At 38.2% G+C, this 25730-nt stretch overlaps 1 protein-coding gene across 1 annotated transcript; it reads right to left on the bottom strand.

Annotated features, from left to right (window-relative positions):
• Positions 1 to 1014: 1014 nt before the first annotated feature.
• Positions 1015 to 21770, bottom strand: CEP83 (centrosomal protein 83). Its single transcript, XM_084281421.1, has 15 exons — positions 21575 to 21770; positions 21079 to 21229; positions 20213 to 20305; positions 19781 to 19912; positions 14986 to 15237; positions 13700 to 13831; positions 10407 to 10521; positions 8857 to 9001; positions 8570 to 8719; positions 7831 to 7906; positions 6718 to 6875; positions 3948 to 4077; positions 2968 to 3071; positions 2035 to 2215; positions 1015 to 1308 (listed from the first exon to the last, which is right to left on the bottom strand). The coding sequence occupies exons 1-15, from the start codon at positions 21721 to 21723 to the stop codon at positions 1123 to 1125; spliced, it is 2154 nt and encodes a 717-aa protein (XP_084137547.1). The 5' UTR covers positions 21724 to 21770; the 3' UTR covers positions 1015 to 1122.
• Positions 21771 to 25730: the final 3960 nt, after the last annotated feature.

Raw genomic sequence — 25730 nt, forward strand, 5'->3', positions numbered from 1 at the left:
AAACACCTTCCATGGCTTCTAGTGGTCACAGGCTGATACACCGCTTTTCTCAGAACAGTTTAACAAATTCCCCAGGAAAATGCAATACCACGCTTACATTGACACACGGCATGGAAAATAAAAACGCTGCATCAGGAGAGCAAAGCTCAGTCAATATTAATGACAATGTCACTAAATGCAATTTCATTCCTCAGGTGTCTAGTACTACAATTTAACAACATTAAAAACATACTGCGTATGTCACTAATACATTTTCATTGCAATACCTTCATAAAAACAGCAGATAAAATTTTTACACCCACAAAAGTTTTCACTATCAAATCATAAAGACTAATTGATCCTTTACAGGTTTCTGTTACTACAGTGATAACGACGGGAAAAAAAATAAGTAAATAAACCTTGAATAAATAGATTTTATTGTAGTAAACAAATTACAGTAGCAACAACAAATACAAACATTTTCATAATGTGAAGGCAATTTGTTATACTTCAACTCCACTACATTATTTCAAAAAAAAATATTATTGCTTCTGCCCATTATAAAAGTATAAGAGGCACATTGACAAGAGTAGCAAAAAAAAGTTTTCATTGCTTTTTCAATTCATTTCATCCTGTCTATGTGCTTGGGAAGTTCAAAATAACATTCCAAATGTAGATTAGAGCAACTGGTTTACAATCCAAATATCAACCCAGCAAAATTCCACACTGATACAATAACTTCTACATCAAAGGAGGAAGAGGATATTATCAACTACGTTATTTTAGGATTTTTCCAGAAAATTGAATCTTAATTTATATTTCAAATGTCAAAATTTCAGCACCAGACAACCCTTGCTAAAATATTTTTTAAAGTTTTGTGCAACAAGATTATTTCAGGTTTTGACTTCCAAATATTTTTACACCATTTATAAAGATATTTTCGAAATGCAGTTACTCTTACAATGATTTTGTTTAGAAAACAACATTCTTGATAATTTAAACAGTCTGTCAAAAATAAATACAAAACTATGCAGAGTATTTTTTACGCAATTCAGGCACATACAGTCATGGTTTGGCAGAATACCAAAAGCATGTACAAATGATAAGCTACTAAAAACTAACACTACGTAGAATTCACAGGCTTTATTTGGAGTCCTCACCTTGTGCACCACCTTCCTCGGCTGTCTCGTTTCTGGCTAAGTCCCTGTATGCTCCCACTGCTACTCGCTCTCTAGATGGTGCAAGCTCTTGCAGCTGTTTTCTCTGTGTGGTTTCTAGTTCTTCCAGACGCTTGCGAAGCAGGGAAAGCTCTCTTTGATGCTGTTCCTCCTTAAAACCAATAAAAGTTGCTGTATTACATTTTGCACACCTACATGCGACCAAAATGAGCAATAATTTCTTTATTATTATTATCACTATTAATGGTTTTAAAATAAAAACTGTGAAGAACAGAATGTTTTTACTCATTAGATTCCACCACCATCCCAAATTTTAGTGGATATCATTCTGACATTCAAGACAAATAACCACAACGAGAAATGAGCGCAGGCATTCCTTCTCTTGGATGAAGATGCACACTAAGCTGAAGCCTTATGTCACTTACCAAGAATCAGTAAAGTCAGCCTGGCCAGCCTCAATTAGAGAGATTTTTCCACCCTCAGAAGCTCACCGGGGTAAATAAAATGCTTTTAAGCACACAAGAAATCAAGAGCAGCAATATCAGTGTTTAATTATGAAAGGATGGTTTGATACAAACAGAATGGGATTTCTTGTCCAAAAGGCGCCATTTAAAGCCTCTCAGGAGAAGGAGAAACTACAGAGAGCAGGGTTAAAATTGCCTGTTTGTGGCATTCTGTAACGTATCCTTTGTCTTTGAAGAACTCCTTCCTATTCAGAGGAAGGGAACACCAAAAGATGCATTCCGAAGAGTCTTCCTCTTTTCAAATAGCTAAAGCTCCTTCCTTCCTTAAGACTAAGGTCTTCAATGAAGGACTGTTCTAACACCCCTCTTTTGTCATATTATTTTCTCACGTATACACGGTAATACACCACCACCTGAAGGAGGGGGAAGGACACTTCGGGCCCAGGAGGCAGGGCAGATGATGACATTACACCGGCTGGACCGAGTGATGGTATGTTAGGATTCAAAATTAAGCTCCGGAACTCATTGTGCCTACGTTGTAATTCCTTCAGTCTCTTCTGGAGGCGCACATATTCTTCATAGGACACATTCTGCCTGCAGAATAAGAGATGTCTTATTGCTCACAACCTTAATTATCACAACACAGAAGCACACCTCTCCATGAGCACTCTGCTGTTCACTGTCTCTGTGAAGGCAAACTACGTACCAGAAGATCCTGAAGGTGGAAGATCTGTGTATATTCTTCAGCCTAAACACCTCAGAGTCCCTGCACATGCCAACCTACCCACTGCATTACAGACTAGAATTTACATGGAATAAATTAAGCTTTTAATAGCATTCACAGGAGTGAGCCACATTGCATTAATTATTTGAATCATGCCCTCCATGCTTCCTCAATGAGCAAAAAAAGAAAAGGAGCTCTTCTTTCAAAGAGGATGTTAAGTCTGTTTCCCTTGCCATTCTGAAGTCTTTTTTTCTTTCCGGTCTTCCATTTATTTTCACATACTGTGCTTTCAACTCCAACACTGCTTCGCTCATACCTTTTCCTTTTTTTTCTTTTTTAAACATAAATTCCTTCTTTTGAAGGGATTCCTGCAACAGCATCTATACTCTTCAGATATTTTCCCTCCGTTTCTACCTGAGCCAGCCCTACAGTTGTCTTATAAACTCTTAGCTGTCCACAAACACAACTGTCACAGACAGATTCCATCCAAAGAACTCTAATACTGAAAATGCCATTAGACTGGCTGCAGTTAGTAAACTAAGTGGCATAAGTACTTCATATTTCTAAGTCAGATTTGAGCCATATATAATTTTTCAAGGTAAGAAAAATGAATGTTTATTACCTATTTAACACATGATTTTCTTTTTCCAGTTCTTCTATCTTGGCTTCCAGAAGTTGTAGTTTCTCTTGCATCCTCCTTTGTTTATTATCATTGAGCGTCTTTCTCTGCCAAGCAGACATTTCAAACAAAGCTAAGTAACGCCTTGGTATATGAGCTTCTGTAAGAATTAAACCCAGACTGCACATGGTTTAATGTTGTGACAGTTTTTAGGAATTTCCCTTTCTTACTGCTATGCTCTTAGGAGGTTCTGAATCCCCAGGACAGAAAACAAAAGAGACGGGAAATAACCCAGAGCTATGACTGAAAAAGGCACAGTAAGTCACTCGTTGGTCGATGACTGCCTGTATTAACACTCACTGGCTGTGTAATTACAAGAATCATTCCTTAAATGGCCATGTATAAACATGACAAAAACCTGTACACTTTATTCTGTGACTTTTTTTTTTTTGCTCATATTGACCTCAACTTCTAACGAGCTTAGAAACTTTCTGTAGGTTTCACAATCAGTATACAAACAACGTATAAAATTGCCAACTAATCTTGAGTTTTTATAAACAATCATTTTTTTCCTTTCAAGCTATTACATAAAAAGCAAGCTTAGAATATGAAGGGTACCACACTGCAACACAGAACAGATGGGTCACACATAAGCAAGGAAAAGGAGAACAACATCTATCTGATACCTGAAACAACATCCTTACTAATCAAGGACTTAAAATAACACACAAAAATAACATTTAAGTACACACAGGAAACCCTTACAAAGTCTTTGATGGCACTAAAACAAAGTTGCCAGCCATAATATTCTTTTGCATATCACTTCAACATGTTTCTTTGCTAATCCTGAAGAACCTGATGTACTTTATAATTATACACAGTAGATTGCAAATAGACTTGTAATATTAAAACAATTCTAGCTGGCCAAAGCAACACTGATCTTTTCATAAACATGATCATTCATAAAGGAAGAGCCAACATGCCTTTTTCTGAGCAACAGCAGCTCGACATAGCTTGTTCTTCGCTTCATTGTATTTCTCCTCTTTCTCTGTGATGCGCTGAGTAAGCATGTGCTTCTCCTCCAGCCATTCAATACGTTTGTATTCTAAAGTCCTTAGAAAAATCAGGTAAAAAGATTAAAAGGTTATATAGACAAAGCAGTGTTTTGGGTTATGGCCTTAAGGCTCTTAAAATAAATGCTTCTTTTCACAACTCGTACGTTTATATACTGAAGCTTATCATTTAAATTTGTGTCCAAGATTCACCAAATTTCAACCTGTGCCTTAACATAATCCTAGGTTTTGTTTAACCACGAGGCAAATTCTGCAAACTAATTCCAGTAAGCGAGTTAATTGTAGGCTGCTTGTTGGTTGGCATGTTGCCCAACTGTCCAGAGAACATTTCTAAATTCATATCAAATAATCACACTGGAGCACAACGTTAGACAACTATGCCAAGTGTCAGTTGTCAGAAGGGCTGACAACTGCGTTCTGTGTTTGGGAGGTGAGATGTTAAGGGAGTAGCTCGCTGCCCTATGTGCTCTACTCCTCTGTAACAGATAAGTACAGACTTGACTGCTGTGTGCTCCCAACCAGAACACCAATATAACAGGAAGCTCCCACAGATACGGTTCCTAGACAACATCCCAGCTGAACCCACATTGCCACCCAAATCTGTAATTTGTTTAGATTTTTGCATGGTTAGAAGATGTTAAAATGAGGCTGTGCTTTCTAGCAGTGCAAAGGAAAGGAGCCAGCTTCTCGTCTTGTTTGTTGTGGTTATCTGCACTGTGGGTCAAAGCAGAGAAACAACTGTCTATTTGACTGTGCTAGTATATAAAAATCAAACGGTGAGATTCTGTGCAGCAATTTTTAAGAAATGCAGCACAGGGATTGGTATCAGTGTATCCATACCACTCTGGTCTTGGGCTGATGCAGGTTCCCTGCAGGGAGTCTGAATGAATCTCCATAAATTTCTCACCAAACTTCCTTTACCCAAGAGTTTTCCCAAAAAGCACTGCTTAACGTTAAAAGAATTTCAGCTGAGACAGTGGTTAAAGAGGCTCTGAGTTTTTGTTTGTTTGAAGAAATGCCACTAATATCGTTCCTGAAACACTAAACAAGTGCCTGCTTGAGTTCATCTCTCATCTTTATCAGTCTCAGTAGTTCGCCTTTGGCTTTTTTTCATTTCACATTTTCATTTCCAAGCCTAAGCCAGACCCAGCCAACTGCTTTACCTACTCATGGCCCAACTAGCATTATTTTAACTTATCCGAAACTATGTATCTCAGGCCTTCTTATCTTTTGGTCCTTACTTCACTTCCTCTTTAAGCTAAGTTGTTTTGATGCAACTTTACCCTTGGAGTTCAAGCTCGAAAGAATTATTGAACCAAGGAAGGAAGTTGCATCACCCACAGAGTCAGAAGAGAAATGGAAATGTACCAAGGCTCCCAGGGTAAGAGGAGGGCAGACTGGGAGGACTTGCATGTAGGCTGCAAAGCTTCTTAATTTCTGCAGTATTGGACTTAGTGCATCTCACATTACCTACAGATTTATAAAATCATCTCGGAGGACTGCCAAGCTCCTGTCACTGCCTTCCCAGGAAAACTGACTCCTGACTGATAAAAGATCTACATCCCATAAATGTGTAAATGAGTGATGATCTCACTCAAAATATGGATACTCTTTCCTGAAGTAAACATCTGAAGTATTTAACATGCTACTGACACCTGCATTGATGGCATTAAAACACAGCACTCTGTGGTGCTAATGCAATAATCTCTTCAAATGTTGAACTGAAAAGCAATACTTGAATCAGCGACAATAGTGCAATTGCATTAGCAACCCACAGCAAAGAAGGATTTAATATATATATACATACATACATACATACATATATATATATATTTACACCACGTGGCACCTCTTAGAAGTTTTCTATTTGATCTGGAACACTGACTCTCTTTAACACCCACAACACAATAATCCATTACAAGTTACACATCTATTTGGTTACTAGGCTAGGAAATATTGAACAGCTCTTTCATACCCACTGACAAATTAATCTTTAAATTCCAGGAAAACATTCATTACTGGAATGGCTCTGGACAAGATTTGGTTTCCTTTAGCAATTTTTAGCATGTTTTGATTGTATGTGGTCACGCATGTGTACTAAAGTAAAGTGATTATTTTTCATTTTGATGGGAGCAACTAGTAGGCACCCAAGAGGCTTTTTTTTGCCTCGTATCAGCTAAAAGTATGTGGTGAAAGGGAAAAAACGTATATACACACATATAGACTGGGTCCCTGAAATCTTATCAAAGCATAATGTAACACACAACCACTTTTTTTTTTTTTTTTTTACTCTTCATGCTTAAACACTCTTAACACTCTTAAAACACTGTATACAAAATTCTGGATCTACTCTTACGTAGTAAGTTTGACATTCACTCTTTATGAAATGTGATCCTATTTCTATTAAATTGTGTATTTCATTAGTCAATAGTAAATTGTAACAGACATGAATGGAAACAAACTCCTATTTTTGAAGTTACCACAAGCAAAGCTTGTATACATACTGCATAACAGATAACAGAAGTTATGGCTTTAAAAAAATATGCAGTTGTCTAGTATTTCCTGTTCACATTTAATTTCAGACTTTACTTGGAATCCACAATCCGTTCTAAGTAATCCATGTGAAAGCAATACAGGCAATATGAAAAGTAAAACCAAAAATGAAGAAAAAAAATTGTACTTCTCTGTTTCCAGTTGAGCTTTTTCTGCCTGAGTCCTGGCGTTTTGACATTCTTGTCTCAGTCTTTCTATTGTTTCCTTCAGCTTCTGATTAGAATCCAACAAATCATTTTCTGACTGAGAAAGTGAAGCAACTTGGAGTTGCATGTCTTGAATTTGCTATAAAAATGAAATTTTTCCATTTGAGAAGATATGCAAATAACTAACAATTAATTTTGAGATACTGAGAACAAAATGCAGACACCAACTGGCTGCATTAACTTGCATAAACCTATCTCATTTGTTCCCTTTCTCCTTACTTAATGGCTTCTCCAGAAGTTTTACAATAAATTACTATTAGACAAGGAAGAAATTTTCTATTGTGGTTGAAATAAGAAAGAGAAAGGAAGACAGGAATCTTCAGTCTTTCAGTCTGAGAAGTCCAATCTCTGCAGTCAGCACACAGAAAGGCTGATTGTTCCCCTTTCCTTTTCCTCTCCCCACTCACAGATACCCCAGTTTCTAGAGTGGAAAAGAAAATATTGCATTGACCTTCAGGTGCACGCAGGTTCCAGATGACTTCAATGCACACCCATATTGTTACCTACTAGGTAACAGTATGGGTGAGCAGGAGTTAAAAGAATTAGGTTTTATTTCCAACACTGCCATCAATTCACTTTGTGATAGAAATATACCACTTTGCACCAGTTTATTCATTTATCAAACATCTGTTAAGCACTTGAAGAACCTCAGATGAGAGATGCAGTATAAATGCAGAGCATTACCTAGAAACAATTTATAAGTTTCCATGGAAACTGAATCTCCAGTTAAATAGTGCATAACCGTTTTCAATATACCAGTCCATAAACATTCAGCTTTGAAATCCTTGATACCTAAAAACTGCATGGAGAGAAAAGCTGTAATCCATTTATGAAGGTCCATAAAAGCATGACTGATTCGTGTACACTTTTTTTTTTTTTTTTAAATAAAAATATATATATGTCTGTTGAATACATTTTGTCCCTTGGGGGAAAAAAAGCCTTAAAAATTCAATTTGATCTTCAAATGCTGGACATGATCACTGCAGGAAAGACTGTATTTCTCTATAAAATATGACAATGCAATAAACTCTTACCTGTTTTAGATCGCCACTTTCACGTTTCTTCTCTTCTAGCTCCTCTGCCTGCATAGCTTGCTGTTGAATTTTTAATCTAAAAATTGTATAAAATACAATTATTTTAATCTAATTAAAATACTGATGTTAGAAGTCAGTAAAAATCAGCCTGTCAACAAAATATATGGTATAAATATTTAGCAGCCTTTCAAATTAAGTGATTAAAAATCTATTTTTATTGATTATTAGGCTTCATATAGGATTAAGAAATAGGTTATTTGTTTGTTTTTTGTAGTATGACTTTTATTCGTTTCCTCATACTGATCTTCATATAAATACTGTAGCAAACCAACTTCAATGAGAATTCTAATAACCATCTCAGAAAGATATCGTATTAGGATTCCAGTTTGCCAGTTGATGATATGGTGCTATCGTGGAAAGACAGACAGTTCATTTTAACACTGTGTTTTTCCGAGCAGCCAACACGGACCAAGTTTTAACAAAGGTAATGCAAATTTACTTCTTTAAAATGTTCATTAAAATTGTAATTTTTGTTAAGGTTTGGATGAAAAATGTTAACTCTTTACAAACAGCATATTTTTTTCTACTGCCATCTTTTTACACACTGCGCATGGTCATTTGTTTTATTTACCATAATGAACAATTATGCACCTGTAAATAGTTAACTTTTATACTGACTACTGTAAAGAAATTATGGAAAAAATTGAGAAATTTGTTTTAAGGTTAGAAAAAACACTACCGCAGACGTTGAAGTTCCTTTTTGCTAGATTCTTCTGCCAGCTGTACAACACGTAGCTTCTCTTCATACTGATCCTTTTCAGTTTGTCTCCAAGTATCTTGTTCCAGTTTCATCTTCTCTAGATCAGCTAATCTGTTCTCAAGTTCTAACCTGAGATATTAAACAATATTTACCAAAGATCATGACAAAGTGCCAAGAGTTTATTACTAGGAATGACATTTAAATAAGTTACTCAAAACATTCTTCCCAGCCCTTTTAGAAGTTGAGCAATTAATCAACAAACATACTTTTCATCTTGTAAGGCTGCAATTTTTTCAAAAACTTCCTCTTTAGCAGCTTGCACTTTACGAATTAGCTCTCGATCCTTTTCTACTAAAAGCACTTTATGACGCTCAACAGCTGCCTTAAGAATTTCATTGTCTGACAGCAATCCTACAGTATACATTAAAAAAAAAAAAAAGTTAAAATGTCATTATTGATATCAACTTGATGAAATCCATTAATAGCATAACTATAAATTGCAAAAAGGGAACTAAAAATCAGAATTCACATCATTGAATGTAAATGAATGAAGGAAATTAAATGACAGATAAAAGAGAGAAGACATTTCGTGTAACAGCAACATTTCAGAAAACTTTTGAAGAGTGACCATTGCACTGGAATCCTTATACAAATGTAATAGGTGGTATTATCATAGATTTAAGTTCGAAAGTTATTTCTAGTACACAGTTGTGTATGGCTAAAAAAGAGCCCCACAATAGCTAAGAAAAGGTCAAGCAAGATGTGTTATTTTCACAGAGGACATTACATTTACAGAAACCAGTAGCAGGTTACCATTGAAATTAATAACCCAGCTACAGCAAATCTCCCATTTTAATCCAGTCATATTACCAAATTCTTCACTTCTACAATTGTGACTCCACACAAAGGAACAATGGATGCACATGGTAAAAGGCATCTGGGTTCCACAGGCAAATAGGTAGACAAGTTATAACAATAACTCCTGGTTATTTAGCTAATTCGGTGATACGAGTCGGATTCCACAGGCAGCTTCAGGTTGGTTCTAATCTTGTCTGTACTTCACATTTCATAGGGTCCAACATTTTTAGTTTGCAATAATTGCATTGTTGATACAGAAATCAGCACTTAGTTGCTCTTGGGATACTTAACAGTAAAACAAACCAACAGAAATAACTGTTCCAGGAAGAAGAAGGTACCATTTTGAGATTATGGTAAATCAGGGAGGACAGTCCACTTAAAAGCTGTAGAGTGATTTAAATTAGCAGCAACTGGTACTAGAAAGCTTTGTTCTTCTCACTACAGAAGAATATTACACATTGCCTACAGGCTCAGATATATTAGGTAGTTTAGACCATTGCCTATTTTATTTAAAGAACAAACTAGAAATTAGATTTTGTTTCACATGACAGCCTAACCCATTTTTTTTTTCCATTCCATGGATTCAGAAGCAGAAAACAAAACACTGAAGCCTTATAATACATTAAGGTTTCAAGCAGAGTGCAAAAGGCTGTAGAATTAGACAATAGAGGAAAAAAATGCCCTAGAAGGGACATGATTTGAAACAGATTACGTGCAATTTGTATCACAAATCCATTAATTTACATAAATGCAAGTTGTTCTGTAACTGTCCTTCAAAACCTGTGTGACAGATCAAGTGATAGGACACAGTTCAGATAACAAAATTCATTTTTTGATCTATCACCTAGACCAGAAGCAGAAGGTAAAGATTGCCAGGGAATGTTTAGAGGAAAAATAATTGAAGTATTCTAACTGAAAGTTATAAAAGAAACCACCAGAAATTAATTGCACATTTTACCATCCATTTCACTTTGAATCTTGTTTCTCTCTCTTTCTGCTTCGCTTTTTGTTCTTGCTGCCTCCAGTTTGACATTTGTTACTTCTAATTTGTGTGAATGTTTAAGTTCCTCTACCTAAGAATTAGAAAAATAAAAAATCCACTGAAAATAAATACGTATGTATTTGCAGCTCAAAGTTTGTCAGGCGATACTTTGCTAACAAGAAAATCTGTGAAATAAGGGTAATTACGCTTATTTTAAATACACCTTTGTAAATATTTTTCCATCTACTCCTTTTCTGAAAGCCATTCTAGAATATCCAGCCTTGCAGATAATTTTTAAATGGTGCTTATATGGATACTGCAGCACTGCATCTATTGACATGATCTGTTTCCCCAAATGATGATTGGTATTATTACAGGCTAATGGATGTATTATCAGTTATCTTGAAACACAAGGTTTGCATATTCCCTGACGAAGACATTAAAGTGCCCAAATACACTATCCATTCCGGGAAACAAGCTTTCTGACTACAGGCACGTATTTCATCTTTAACCAGCCAGTTATTACAAGCCAGTTTATTACAAGTTACTACAAGTCTAAAAGATACTCTTTACAAAGATTTGCACAGAAACGTGCAGGATTGCCTACAAAAACTCAGTTTCTGAGCAAATACTAGACATAGACATGAACACAGACATAGACATAGCTCCAAGCTAGCCTGTGACCATTGGCATATTTTTGACAAGACTACTCATTTGAACTCTCTTGCTATGACACTGAACCAATATTGCATAAGACCCTGATGCCTCACTAACTCAGGCATTAGCATGTCAGTTTGCTCATACCTCACTTCCGACTAAAAATCTCTGAGTCAAACTAAAATAAAGTTAAATGTAATCTCCCTGGAGTAAAACAAAGCAGGGATATGCAAAACCAGGGTATCCATTGCTTCCCCTAAGTCATTTCAATTTGATAACCACTTATCCCTTAATCACCCTTGACCTCCTGGAGTGCTACACTACTTTCAAAGTCAAAGTCTTCATAGATTTAAAGTGCATTTTAAATCAAATACTTCTCTGCAGCTAAGACATGCACATCAAACAGCCTCATAAAAGCAGTCTTAAGAATATCAAATCAAAGACAATTACTGCTTGCACAAAAACTTTTTTTTTTTATAGTTTAGGCATTCATACACAGTAATTACACGGTCAATGAGAATTAAATACCTAGAGGAAAGCACTTATATTGAAAATCCATTCACAGTGACAAACGTAATTACAACCTGCTAGCACATGCAAGTGGCAAAAGGTTAAGAATGACATAGTAGCTTATTAAGTAACTACATGGTGGATTTGGTTGCTTATATATGATGTTGAGAACATCTGAGGGCAACTTGGAAAGATTTAAGGTGGCTTTTTTAAGGCACAGATTCGCAACACAAATGCATGCAATTGTTCAGCAATGAGTATGAGTGGGTACAGAAGTGTTTGGGGGGACAGGGATGTTAGTATATAGAAATTATTTCCTACTTTCATCCCTTCAAGAAACATAATTTTCTCCTACTTCTGCAGGTGTGCAGAGCTGTAAAACTGAGAACACCAGATGATACAAAAAGACTGGTGATGATTAGATATTCTGATAGGCTATTGATTTTAAAATGTTTAACAAAGAAGTTTCTTCCTCCAGTTTATTTTTCATTTAGACAAGCTTGAGACACTAAAATACCAGCAGATCCTATTCTTACGGGAAATCTGAACTTTTTAGGACAAAGGATCAAAATGAAATACTTCACATTCATAAATGTGTACTGTGAAACACGTCTTAAATGAAATCCGAGGTTGCTGAAGAACAACTATGGAAGAAAGTGAAGGGTTTTTTTTCCTGTATGGTATCTTTTTTTTGAGAAATATTATGCCAATGTTGTCTGTCATACCCATACAATGCACATGTCAGTGTTAATTTGGAGAATATTTAGAAATACAGGATAGCTTTGAGTCAACACAGAACTTAAAATAGTTCTGCATTCAACTATATATACGAGACCAAAACTACTGGCTTTACAGTTAGTTCAGAAATAACTAAAGCCTTTCTAGTAGACTGAGAAAACACAGGACATTAAGTTTGCTAGCAAAAACTGACAAATGTGTTAAAAATGATCATCCAATATTTTCTGCAGAAAGGGCAGAATGAGAAATAGCAGAATGCTAACATTTATCCAGGTACCTGTTTCATTAGGAATGAAATATGAGTGTGCTGACTCAGATTTACATAAAGCAATAAAACTATTCTGCAACATTTGAAGGTAAAACAATTTACCAATGCTTCAATTTTGCTTATTCATTCAAATAACCACATACAAAATTACATAAAGGTCTGTCTTTTGTACATTATGTAGCTGAGGAGTAGATGCAACCAGATAAAACTCTGAATCTGGCATCCATAACAATCTAATTATTCTGAATTACTAAATAGCGATGCCAAGTTTCTTATTAAGCACTTTCAGGTTTTCCCTATAGTAGAAGTCTTTTGATTATTTTTTTTTTCACCTAAGTATTTTTCTAAAAATTTCTCTAAGGTGTTGAGAAAAGGCATAGAAACAAAACAAAATCCCTTAGATACGGTGCTGATCCAACTGCTAAGACACTCAAACTTTGTAAAACAATAATCTACTTGAAATGATACAATGCAGCGTTGTACAGAAACATTTCTGTACAAGCTATGCTGACATCAGCCCAAGGGGAGGGCTACACAACTGTCCCACTTCTAGCACAACCTAGATCTCAGCAGTGATTCTGATGCGGATTGCTGCCTCTAGCTAACATAGCCTGCTCCAAGGATACTTAAAAAATAATTAATTAATTAAATAAATCAACAAGCCATACCTCGACTTAAAGAAAGGAAAATAGTATCTATTTAGAGCTCCATTGCACTTTACACAGGTTATTAAAAAAAATAAAAATAAAAATATTCATGGGTTAGAAATGCTTTTTTGCAGTCAAAGAAGTCTGGCTATGTTCATGAGTATTAAAAACCTGAAGACACCTCTTTGAGCACTGTTATGTTTAGAGAAAAGACCTAGAATATAAAGTTAAAAAAGCATAACCTCAATCTTTAGAGATGTTCCTAGAGATGAAGTTTTTCCTGTGAAGTCACATTCTATATTTTCCAAGTGAAATTGGGGAAAAAAATTCCAAGCCTACTTTAAGTCACTAAAGAAAAATGTTGTTATTTTATTCTTAATGTAAAATATGAACAGAAACTTAAACATGATATGAAAAATGTATATTTAGAATATCATAATAGCACTTACTTTAGCAGTTAAGGAATTGACTTCTCTTTCAGATTTGTGAAGTTTGCTAGTTAAAAGAATGTTTTGTTCATGACTCATCTGCAATTCCTTCTCAACTCGATCAATCTGTTGTTCAGCTGACTTCTTTTCTGCCTTGAATAAAGGAGGTGTTTGTTACATTTTTGGAGCAAGGCTGTTTCTAGCTACTCACCTGCCTGTTTCCGTTGATCTGGGCTTCAAGATATTGATGACCTTTCATAATAATTATACCTAAAAATATTTAACTTCTGGTCAACAGCACGTGGTTTTGTACTTTACTCAGAAGTAACAAAAGCTTTTATTAACACTGCATGCACAGAATCACACACATTGTCAATCCTACTTGAAAAGGCAGAGCTTAGTTAGGAGGCAGTGCATATTCCTACCCATGAATTCCTGCTCGGCTCTAAACACCGGTATCACCGGTGTGTAAGTATTATAGGCTCAAGACCGTGAGATTTACTAAAGTATCAAAAAGGCAGTATAACCTAGGATTTCACCTTACTTTTTCCAAGCTAAATTTCCTATTTCTGGCAGGGTCTTTTAAAGTTTTCTAAATGAAGAATATCGTGACACTTTTTAAGTTGGAATCAGAGTACTTGACAGAGATTCACTGCATTTTGTTACAAGTGTATATAGCACTTATAAAGTAAAAAGGAAAATGAACCATGCATCTGTATGTTGCAGCTGTCCAAGAAGTCTATACAGAAAGACTCACTACCTAGACAGGTAGCAAGACCTGAAGACCACAGACGAGGAATGCAGAGGAATCCCAGCAAATATAACTGTTCAGAAATACCAAAGGTTCTTCAAAGGGTAAGCAAAAGCTGAGAACCAAATAATTATGGTAATATGTTGGAGAACGGAGAGACACAGGTAGATTGATTAAAAACAAAAGGAATTTTTAAAAATTGAAAATTTACTGTAGCAGATTATTAACACCTTGTCACCAGTTTCTAACTCCAACTAAATGACAAGTGCTGACTTGAACACCTTTTTGGCTGCGTATATGGTATTACTCAAATGTTGAGAAGGAAGATCAATTAAAATCTCTCAGGTAAGGTCTCCACCTTCCCAAAGCTAAATTGATAGTAAGACTGCAATGTACTTGCACCTTACTTTTAAATCTGAAATTTACAAATTCAAATTGTGGATTCAATAGCAAAATTATCAGTGACCTCAGTGACAGTTCTATTAGGTTAAGTGTTATTCTCACTCCTCTCTACAAGGAGACAAAATTAAAAAATAAAAAAAAATAATAATCTTACCTCTAGAGACCTTGTCAGAGTCTGCATCTCAGCTAACTGTCGGACTTGTATTCTTTGAACACTTTCTGCTTGTGCACCACAATTGTCTCTTTCAGCTCTTAGTTCTGCTACTTCTGCCTCTAAGCCTTTTAATTTCTGATACAGTTGTGCCTTTTCTCTGGAGAGTACCTCCACACGCTTACTGTCCCTCGTGGGATCAACACTCAGCAGCTGATTACGGAGTTCTTCTTTATCTTTCTCCAGCCTTGCAATCTGATCGTTGTTAATTGGAAAAAGAACAGCCTTTATATTGATTACGTGTCAGACAGCAACAAATACAGTGATTGACAATTCAGGAAAGTGCAGCAGTGCACATTTAAAAATTATGAAATTATATTTGCATTTGTATTCTCTCAAAATAGGACAATCAACAGCCCCAGTAGTCAGCACCTTTTTTGGCTTTAATTTTCACTGATAAGGCTTGTCCTCAGATGTCCGTGAACCACCTAGCAATCTGTGGAAGTAAAGCAGTACTCAGAGTAGAGGAAAAAAAAAGTTAGGGATCATTAATGCACTGGACACACATTAGTCGTTGGAATGCCCCCAAGCATTTTGAAGGAACTTGCTCATATCATCACAAGGCCATTCTCTATCATCTTTGAGAGGTCATGGCAACCCAAGTAGGCTCCGGAAGACTGGGAAGAGGCAGATGGCACACCCAGCATCAAGGGCAAAAGGGTCAAGAGGGAGGACCCAGGTAACTACAGGACAATCAACTTCACATCAGCCTCTGGGGCGGCTGTGGCACAAATCCTCTTAACATTGATTTTTAAACACATGAAAGACAAGACAATGGGAAGCAGGGTTTATCAAGGTCAAAATTTGCTCAGCTTAGTTCTCTCCTTTCTAGGACTGGCATTGCAGAAAAGGAGAGCGAAGCAGATCTTGTAAAAAATTGGTTTTAGCAAGGCTTTTCATGCAATCTCCCATAATCTTCCCTCTCTCACCAAATTGGTGAGATATGGGCTGAATAAACACGACGCACTGGGTGGAAAATTGGATGGCTTAAGGTGTGGTGATTAGTGATGCAAAGTTCAGCTGACTACCTGTAACTGATGGAACCTTTCTGGGGTCAGTATAGGCTCCCATACTGATTGATGTCCCTATCAACGACCTGGATGACAGGAGTGCACGTTCAGCGAGCTTGTGGGTGACACTGAACTCAGGGGAATGGTCAATATGCTTGAAAGAAGAACTGCTCCTCTGACTGAAGGAATGTGCTGACTGGAACCTCAAGTTCTACAAGAGCAAGTACACAGCAACATATCTGGGGTGGAGTAACCCACCACAGCTGTACAGGCTGGGGGCAGCTACCTGGGAAGCAGCTCCACAGGAAGGCAGCTGGGTGTCCTTGTGGACAGTTGCAGCATTAGGCAGCAGAGCACCCCTGCAGCAAAGACAACCAACTGACTCCTGGAGACTAACAAAATCACCATTCCTGGGGGTGTTCAAGGTTGGACGTGGTGCTTAGGGACATGGTTTAGTGGGTGACACTGGTGGTAAGGGGATGGTTGGACCAGATGATCTGGGAGGTCTTTTCCAACCTTAATGATTCCATGAAAAGAATAGCCAGCAGGTCCCCAAAAGTGATCTTCTGCACCCTTCCAGCAGTTTTAAGGCCACAGCTGGTGTACTGTGCCAAGAATTCAACATAGTCAATGTGAACCATCCCTGTCAGACAGAAAACAAAGCAAGTTCCCAAGGCAGCGTGATAGGTATGAACTAATCTTGAGACTCTAACTAGCAAACACTATAAATATATAGATCCCAGAGTTTCAAACTAAGTTACAGTGGCAGAACGTTCTGTGCAGACCGGGGGCAAATGAGTAAGAAAGTAAGGTGGAAAAAGGTTCTCTCCATACTTGGAGACCACTTTCCCAACTCTGATCTGCAGCACTGTATTTATGAATTTAATCAGTGCTTTCTATGGAGCAATGCCAAATTCTGCAGCATATACCCACACAATCCCTTTTATGAACAGATCGAAGAGTTACTGCATGACATGTCCAAGCCAGCATTTAGGAATTAAGATGTTTTTGTAGTACCCTTGCATTAAATGGCAGGGGAGGTTAAAAGGATTCTAAATAAGTGAAACTAGATTATATTGTGCCCTGGGCTCCATCCAGGTAATTCCATGTTCTCTAAGCATGCTGGTTTGCAGCAGGACTAGCACAAAGCCAGCAAGCCCACAAGAGAGGCAGGCTGTAAAGCAGCACGGTGGGTTAGCTCTGTGAAGGACAAGTGTTCTGGTTTTGATGCACCACACTTGTGAATTTGGACTGATTTGAAAGCAATGATTGCCCTTGATTTGTACCTCATGTTGGGACTAATACATTCAAATCTAGCATCTTGTGATATACTCCCAGACAAATACTTAAATGAATATGCAAATCACATATGCAACACTCATTTACACAGCTGCATATATTTAAAACACATAAACTGGCAATTTATTTAGCTACTCATTTCAAAGTTCAGTTCTGAAACAAAAAACTTATGGATTGTTTATTCAAGAGTTAACACAACTGAAATAAAGATACCAAAGTTTTTAGTATCCTTTCAACGATCATTGTCCTGATCCCACATAGTTTCAAATTGTATCCTTGTCCTGTCAACAGTATATTCTCTTCTTTTGTGATCAGTTGCCATGGATATAGTCATAGAATGCTTTGGGTTGGAAAGGACCTTAAAGATAATCAGGGACACCTCCCACCAGCCCAGGCTACCCAAACCCCCATCCAGCCCGGCCTTGAGCACCTCCAGGGATGGGGCAGCCACAGCTTCTCTGGGCAGCCTGTGCCAGGGCCTCACTACCCTCTGTGGGAAGACTTTCTTCCTTAGATCTAATCTAAATCTCCCCTCTTTTAGTTTAAAGCCATTACTCCTTGTCCCATAACCACACTCCCTGACACAGAGTCCCTCTCCAGCTCTCCTGTAGGCCCCTTTAGGCACTGGCAGGCCACTGTCAGGTCTCCCCGGAGCCTTCTCAACAACCCCAGACCCCTCAGCCTGTCCCCACAGGAGAGGTGCTCCAGCCCTCTGATCAGCCTCGTGGCCCTCCTCTGGACTTTTTCTAACAGCTCCATGCCCTTGTGCTGGGGGCCCAGAGCTGAACACAACACTGCAGGTGGGGTCTCAGGAGAGTGAGGTAGAAGGGGACAATCACCTCCCTTGTCCTGCTGGCCATGCTGCTTTTGATGCAGCCCAGGGTACAGTTGGCTTTCTGGCCTGCAGGAGCACGTTGCTGGCTTGTGTTGAGCTTCTCCATCAACCAACACCCTCAGCTCCTCCTCCTCAGGGATGCTCTCAATCCATTCTCCACCCAGCCTCTTCCTGTGCTTGGGATTGTCCCAACCCAGATGCAGGACCCTTGCACTTGGCCTTGTTGAACCTCATGAGGTTTGCACAGCCCCACCTCTCAAGCCTGTCCAGCTCCCTCAGGATGGCGTCCCTTCCCTCCAGAGTGTCCCAGCACACAGCTTGGTGTCATAAGCAAGCTTGCTGAGGGTGCACTCCGTCCCACTGTTCATGCCACTGAGAAAAACATGAAGCAGCCCTGCTGCCAACACCAGCCCCTGAGGAACACCATTCATCATTCATCTCCATTTGGACACTGAACTGTTGACCACAATTCTTTGAGTGTGACCATCCAGCCAATTCCTTACCCACAGAGCGGTCCACACATCCAATCCACGTCTCTCCAATTTAGAGACAAGGATATCATAGGGGAGCACATCAAATGCTTTGCACAAGCCCAGGTAGTTGGTCTTCCTCATCAGTTGCTCTTCCCCTATCCACCAGTGCTGTAACCCCATCTTAGAAGGCCACCAAATCTGTCAGGCATGATCTGCCCTTGGGGAAGCCGTGTTGGCTGTCACCAGTCACCTCCTTCTTTTCCATGTGCCTTAACATAGTTTCCTGGAGGATCTGCTCCATGATCTTGCTAAGCACAGAGGCAAGACTGAATGGCTTGTTGTTCCCTGGGTCCTCCTTCCTTTTTCGCTTTTTAAAAATGGGGGTTATGTTTCCCCTCTCCCAGCCAGTGGGAACTTCAGACTGCCACAACTTCTCAAATATGATGGACAGTGGCTTAGCAACTTCATCCGCCAGTTCCCTCAGGACTTGGGGATTCATCTCATCAGGTCCCATGGACTATTGCACCTTCAGGTTCCTTAGATGGTCCCAAACCTGAGCTTCTCCTACAGTGAGAGGTTCTTCATTCTTCCAGTTCCTTCCTTTGCCTTCTGGGACTTCAGCTATGTGCCTAGAGCTCTTGCCAGTGAAGACAGAGGCAGAAGAGTCATTGTGTACCTCAGCCTTCTCCATATTCTGGGTAACCAGGTCTCCCATTTTCTGCTTTAGTTTGGCCAGAAGCTCCTTTGTTCAACCATGCAGGCCTCCTGGTGTTTTTGCCTAACTTCCTCAATTTAAAAATTTAAGTTTCTATCACTTGCTCATAACTTATTAATTTAATGTCTCAAATTCTATCAAAAATATGATTTTAAAAAAGCATTTAAATGACAGCCAGTAGCTTTACTTATCAGAAGGCAAGTCTACTCTAACTTATAATAGCACAAATGATATTGCAACACATCACCAAACAAACCTACAGAGACAGCCTTAGGGTTAAGTCATTAAAGCGTTTTGAGAATTACAAGATCAGAAACAAATATTACATTATGAAATTATGTCAAACTGATAACCCCTCAAGTGGTTTTGTCATCAGATACAATTTAAACTAACATAATCCATGTACCTCTGCCTCATACTTTATTTTCTTCTCTTCTAAAACACGTGCGTGTTCTTCCTTTTGATGTTCAAATTCTGACTTCAGAAAAGTATGTTCATAACGAAGTTTGTTATATTCTGTTCTGTATTTTTCCACTTCCTGAGTGAGACAAAAAATAAATCAGTCCAAAGTTTTCAGTTTTATTTCTCTCAAACATCCATGCGATGCTCCTGTCACTTCGTAAGTTTCATTTGTAGACATGAATCCCTCCCTCTCCCTTTTCCAGGGTTTCAACCTCCACTGCCTCAGGCAACAGTAGCAAACAGTACCAGCCAGCCAAAGGAAAGTCCTATTTTGCTCCCCCTTCAGTTTTAATTTCCTAAGGTTTTTAGAAACAATTAAAAACTGGTCATCACTACTCTAAATGAAATAAAATACTACTAAATACTCTATACTTACATTTTCTAGTTTCCGATAACGTTCTGTCATAGGAGATTCCAATTCCTGCTGTATTTGTGCTTTTAACAGCTCTAACTTCTGAGGAGTTAGGACCTTAGGACAGAAAGGTATCATAAATAACCAGTCTTATTCATTTATTTACATTGTGGCAGGCCAAATATCCAGGAATAAAGTATTTCAAGCATGGCTTTAAGAATTTCGTTTTATTTTCTGTTTTTCTAAAGAATTTTCCAATGGTAGCTACAGAAGAAATGTGATATTAATGATCTAAAAATATTCTGGGAAGATAATAATGTTGACATTTAAAATGTCAGCATTCACTGGTAGAAGTAATACAAATGTCAATCAGTGTCTGGGGATCCTTTGTTAGATGCTGTGTTTGTTTCCTAAGAACTACGTCCTGCATTAGTTTAGGGAAACAAGCAATTATAGAAAATGTCATCCAAATGATCTTAAATGTTTTTGGTAGTTTTTTTGTTTGTTTGTTTGTTTCCTTTTTAGGATGAAGAAAGTTGCCACCGTGAAGAGAAACAAACACCTACTTCTGTAACCACTTATGCTACAAGGCATCTAAGTTATCCAACAGGGCAGACGATTTTCCCCATAGCAGGAACAGAACATGCATGGACAGAGACTGAGGATCTTACTATTAACATAGTACCTAACAGAATTTAGAATATTTAATTATACAAAAACAATTTCATCCTATAGTCAGTCACTCTAAGGAAGAAACATTCCTCAGATCGGGCAGGTTTCAAGATAGCTGAAATAGATTCAAGACAAATGTATGCCTGTTACAGAAACATAAACATGGTCCTGTTCCAGGACTGAAATACACATTAAACTCTACTAGTAAATTGCCTCACCTGCATCTTCAGTCTTTCCAACTCTTGTGTTTTACCCAACAACTCCTCTCTGTATTCAGCAAGGAGAAACTGGAATTTTTCATGTACAGTCTGCTTTTCAACCAACAACCGCTTCAGTTCATCTTGTAATTTTGTATATTCCTCCTGTAACCTGTAAGTTAAAATATTAATTTGGAGAGTAAATCTAAAATAAATTTAAGCTCAGAAACCTCATCTTCAGATGCAAAAATAAGAATATCAAGTTAGAACTAAGAAGTTAATACCCTCATCCTGTAACATATTGAAAACTTATTCCATATTTACAAACATATAATGTACTACAGAAACCTCACCTACAATATCTTAAGGTATTTTGAATTGTGTTTTTCTGAAGTGAACAATACTGAAATATGTCCTTAAATACACAAACAGCTAACACACACAAACTCCCTTCTACCTAAGATTTTGCTTCATCTTTTAACAGCTCTAATGAAGAAACCTGTTTAAAATACTGTACCTTATGTGTTCTGCCTTTAGAGTTTGATAATTTGCTTTATGGTGCTCACATCGCATTTTTTCATCAATCAGAAGTTTTTGTAATTCTTGTGAATTAGCCACATCACCACTCCCAGCCATGGGAGGAAGGAGACTGCCCAAAGCATCCATTTTACAGTGACTCTTCACGATGGGTATTGAGAGGACAAAAAAATGAACTTATTACAAATCTACATCGCCGTGCACCTTTTCAGCTGACATCCCAGGAGATCAGGTCACCTGACAGAAATACAAACCCATGTAGTTAGCAATCAAGTACATTCACACTTCAAAGACTTCACATGCTACTTTTGCTTTCAATACAGAAGAATCCTAGCTCGGCTGTAACTCACGTTAGAAATCCCCTACTGAAAGGGCCACTCTTCTCTGCTCCTTCTACCTGCCCTGAGGTGTAGTAGCTGTCCTAGGGACACAGCATAAAGTTAAATCTGGAGATTATTTGAGCCAATACAAAACAAGCATCTTTAGCCACCAGGCCACACAAAATGTTATTTTTACTTGCGCTGCACACTAAGAATCAAACCATGATGTTAATTATGCCCTGTTAACTAGGATTCAAGCAGGGGTCACAGACATCAGATACGAAGTAGTAAAAGCTGTTTGTATCACAGTCTGTCGCACTATCCTAACACACTGCACTGCTCCACACACCATCGCATCACCCCGAACAGGAGATAATGCTCACTGGTGAGCTCCCATCAGGCCACTTCTGGAAGAGTTACGACTTAACAGGCTGGTATCTTCCAGATTGTCCAAAGTTCACCTCCGAAACACATCATTGATACATGTCACTTCTAGTTTTTGAAGTTTTTCTGGTGGTTTTGTGTGACCTTTCCAGCAAGAGTTTTGCTAAATGTGATAATCTCAGATGGGTGTGAGAAAGCTGCAGATTGCCAGATGCTGAGAAATGAGGAAGTATTATAACATGCGCCCCATCGGCTCTTCTCGATATTAGAAACCAGGCACTGCCTGAGACTGGTTATTGCTGGTGCTTCTAAAGGATCTGGGGGAGGGAGGACTGCAACTGAATTTTAGGGAAGTTATAAAGCTTTGAAACCAGCTACCCTGACATTTTGGGCTTTCGGCAGTACTGGACTGGTGCCTAAGAACTCCGTATTTGCAGTGGTATGCAAAAAAAAAAGTCAAATCTCCAGCATCACTGCAACTAGCTAGCCTCCTTCTGGAACACAGCTGAATACATAACGCTTTCTAGTATTCCACTCTTAACATCTCTCATGGGCCTACCTTAAGCACTCACCATTTGATTCTATAAACCCTGAGCTACAAGCGAGATGAAAATTATCTTCCATACAGATAAATAAGCACGGCACATTTAGTGCCCATTTTCTTCCTCCACTACTAGGATGGGGAAAGGTGAGAGGAAAGTGTCCCAATACCAGCACAGGCAAGGTGGCAACAGCCATTTCTTTTATCCTGCTTTACTCACATTTGCTGAGAGGATAAGGAGGAGGAGATGCTTCTGAAGCAGCATTATAGATACAAAGACTCCAGAAAACATGGTTGATTAGTTCTCAGAAAACTCCAAAAAAAAAAAAAAAAAAAAAAAAAGAATGGAAATGCAACCGTTTGTAATTTCAGCCCCAAGCTGCTGAAGGTGGGAAATACATCCACTCCTCACAGCTTTGGCTACTATCAGAAAGTCCAAAGATTATAAAGCAAAACACATATCCAGTTGTGTGCGCATCTGTGGCTTACAAATCCGTTTCACACATTCAAAAACCTAAGCACTATGTAGTTAAGGAAGCAAAACTATTTGGGCTTGCAGGGACATCTAGTGGCAAGCTTCAGGATTTACATTCCCAGTGATGAGAGAATCTACAGTACCAGAAATTTCATTACTTTGTAAGACCTCTTTCCTTGAAATCATTGAAGCAACTTGTGATATTTAGCCTACACACTTTCTTACAATAAAATTAAATAAAATACCTTTCTTTTTTTTCTTCAAAAACAAAACGAGTCCTCACAGAGCTGCAAACACTCACCATTGTCTTGGCCCTATAGAGTAAGTACCCTACTAACATGAATCTCTTCTGTTCTAGTGGCACCTTCTCATAGTCAATGATTAGACCTAAAATATTCTTCAAAAAAAAAAAAAAAAGTGTAGTCTTGCATAATTAAGTAATACTTTACAGGAACACTAGTTAAAACTCCTTCCCTTGTACACCTGTTCAAAAAGGTAGAGAACCATAAAACACGCTTGAAAGAAACTAAAACCCCAGCATATCTAAAATTAATTCTCCACCTATAACATAACATAAAACTTGGTAAATTTACAAAACTGCAAACTTGTATCAACTGCCCCGAATCCATACTATGCAATCTTAACATTATTTTGTGCAGGTACACAAGGGAAGGTATTGGTACAGAGTCCTGAAGCTCATGTTTTGCACACTTAATACCTGAAATTACATAATATACATATATCTATATATTGATATTGGTTAATATTTTTGGTAGAATATCCAGTCAAGTGAAGTAACTCGACTACATTTCCAAGAGTCACCTTTGTTCTGCCTTTCTCCTCCAAAGAGCTATTTTCATACACAAAGAAACACTTTTTAAAGACGTACTTTACATCTCTCTCCTTTATATCCACACATCATGAAAGGACTTTTCTTCCACAAGATTTTTCAGCTACATTATTTTAAATTTTGTTTTCTACAAGCACTTAAAATTGTGAGAAAACTTGCATTTAGAGAAAAACATGAAGACGTTGCTATAATTTCTGACCACCGCAGCCTCCTTCTCGCTTCCCTGGCATAGCCCAACTCCAGGACTCCAGCATGCACCAGCCTGGGTGACACAACTCACTCACGGCTCTTCTTTGTGTCCTCTGACCATGCTAACACGCATAAATTTACCATGGTCGAACATTAAACAGTTAAATTAGATGGTACTCTGAATGTAATTTTGCAACGACTGCTGCCACATCTCATGGAACAATAAGCTATTTGTCTGGAAGAATAAGCGAGACACTCAAAGGAAGAGCAGAGCCTCACCAAGTGATTCCAGACACTACTGCTCTGCTTAAGGGTCTGTGGAGTCGGAGCAGATAAGGAGCTAACAAGAAACCGTAACCCACTTGACAGCTCCCTGTCACCAGGAATGAGAGGTTGCCTTCGTCCTCCCTCCTTCATCCTTATTCCTGGAACTGCCATTCATCAGACCCTTCTATGAGCTGCTTTAACTCAAGAAGCCAATAGTTAAACGAGCAGAAAACACTCAATAGTTTCTTTTTCTGGTGAGGCCAGTGAGTCATTCCAGCATAAGGAAAAACCCAACAAGCCACAGAATCAGTGAAAGTAGGCAGCTGGTACTGGCTTGCACAAAGAAACGAGGAGACAAATAAGGTGGCGGAAGGAGGAGCACGCCTCTCTCCTTTCAGGAGCAGAGAACTGTCACATCAGGAGTTCAGACCTTCATGTGGTCACAGCCTTGGGCTAGACACTCGGCTTTTCAACAAAGTTAGGTTAAATTAGCCCTACCTTAAATGACTATGCAACACACCCAAGGTCAAACTTCCCATGAACACCGAGAAAAAAAAAAAAAAAAAAAAAAAAAAAAAAAAAAAGCAAAGTTATCTATCATTTGAGAAATTAGATTGTATACTGCTCTAACAGTTTATATTTTACATTTTGCAATAGCCAAAGTAACCACATTTAAGAAATAAGAAATAAAATAAATAATAATAAAATACAAAATAAACTGGAAAAAAAATCAGCAAAAGGTGAAAACCTTTATCATAGGAATCTCTATAATCTGGGTAACTGCTCAAACATCACTGTTGAGAATCCAGTGAAAATAAACACTGTTTGAGCATGTCTAAGTGCAGAAATAGGAGAACACCTCTATGATTTATAACTTATAAAAGACAGTCTAGTTTCAACTGTCACTGCTCTCACAACGCTGTTTAACGTACATGTGCCAACAGCCAGGCATATCAGGGTACACCTGGTCTGGGGGGAGGTGTCCCTGCCCCTGGCAGGGGGTTGGAGCTGGGTGATCCTTCAGGGCCCCTCCCAACCCAACCCAACCCACCCTGTGACACGGGATTTTGCAGTGTTATCTTCATGCATGGCAAACGGAGTTACTCTTGC

Source organism: Netta rufina (genome assembly GCF_964035555.1).
Source record: "Netta rufina genome assembly, chromosome: 1".
Lineage (NCBI taxonomy): Eukaryota > Metazoa > Chordata > Aves > Anseriformes > Anatidae > Netta > Netta rufina.

Excerpts from the sequence above, each read along its gene's own strand:
- CEP83 (XM_084281421.1), bottom strand. The coding sequence starts at position 21,723 with ATGGATGCTTTGGGCAGTCTCCTTCCTCCCATGGCTGGGAGTGGTGAT. Across the intron at positions 21,230-21,574 it reads CTAAAGGCAGAACACATAAG|GTTACAGGAGGAATATACAA; the intron begins GTACAGTATTTT and ends TTTAACTTACAG. Across the intron at positions 10,522-13,699 it reads TCAATTCCTTAACTGCTAAA|GTAGAGGAACTTAAACATTC; the intron begins GTAAGTGCTATT and ends TCTAATTCTTAG.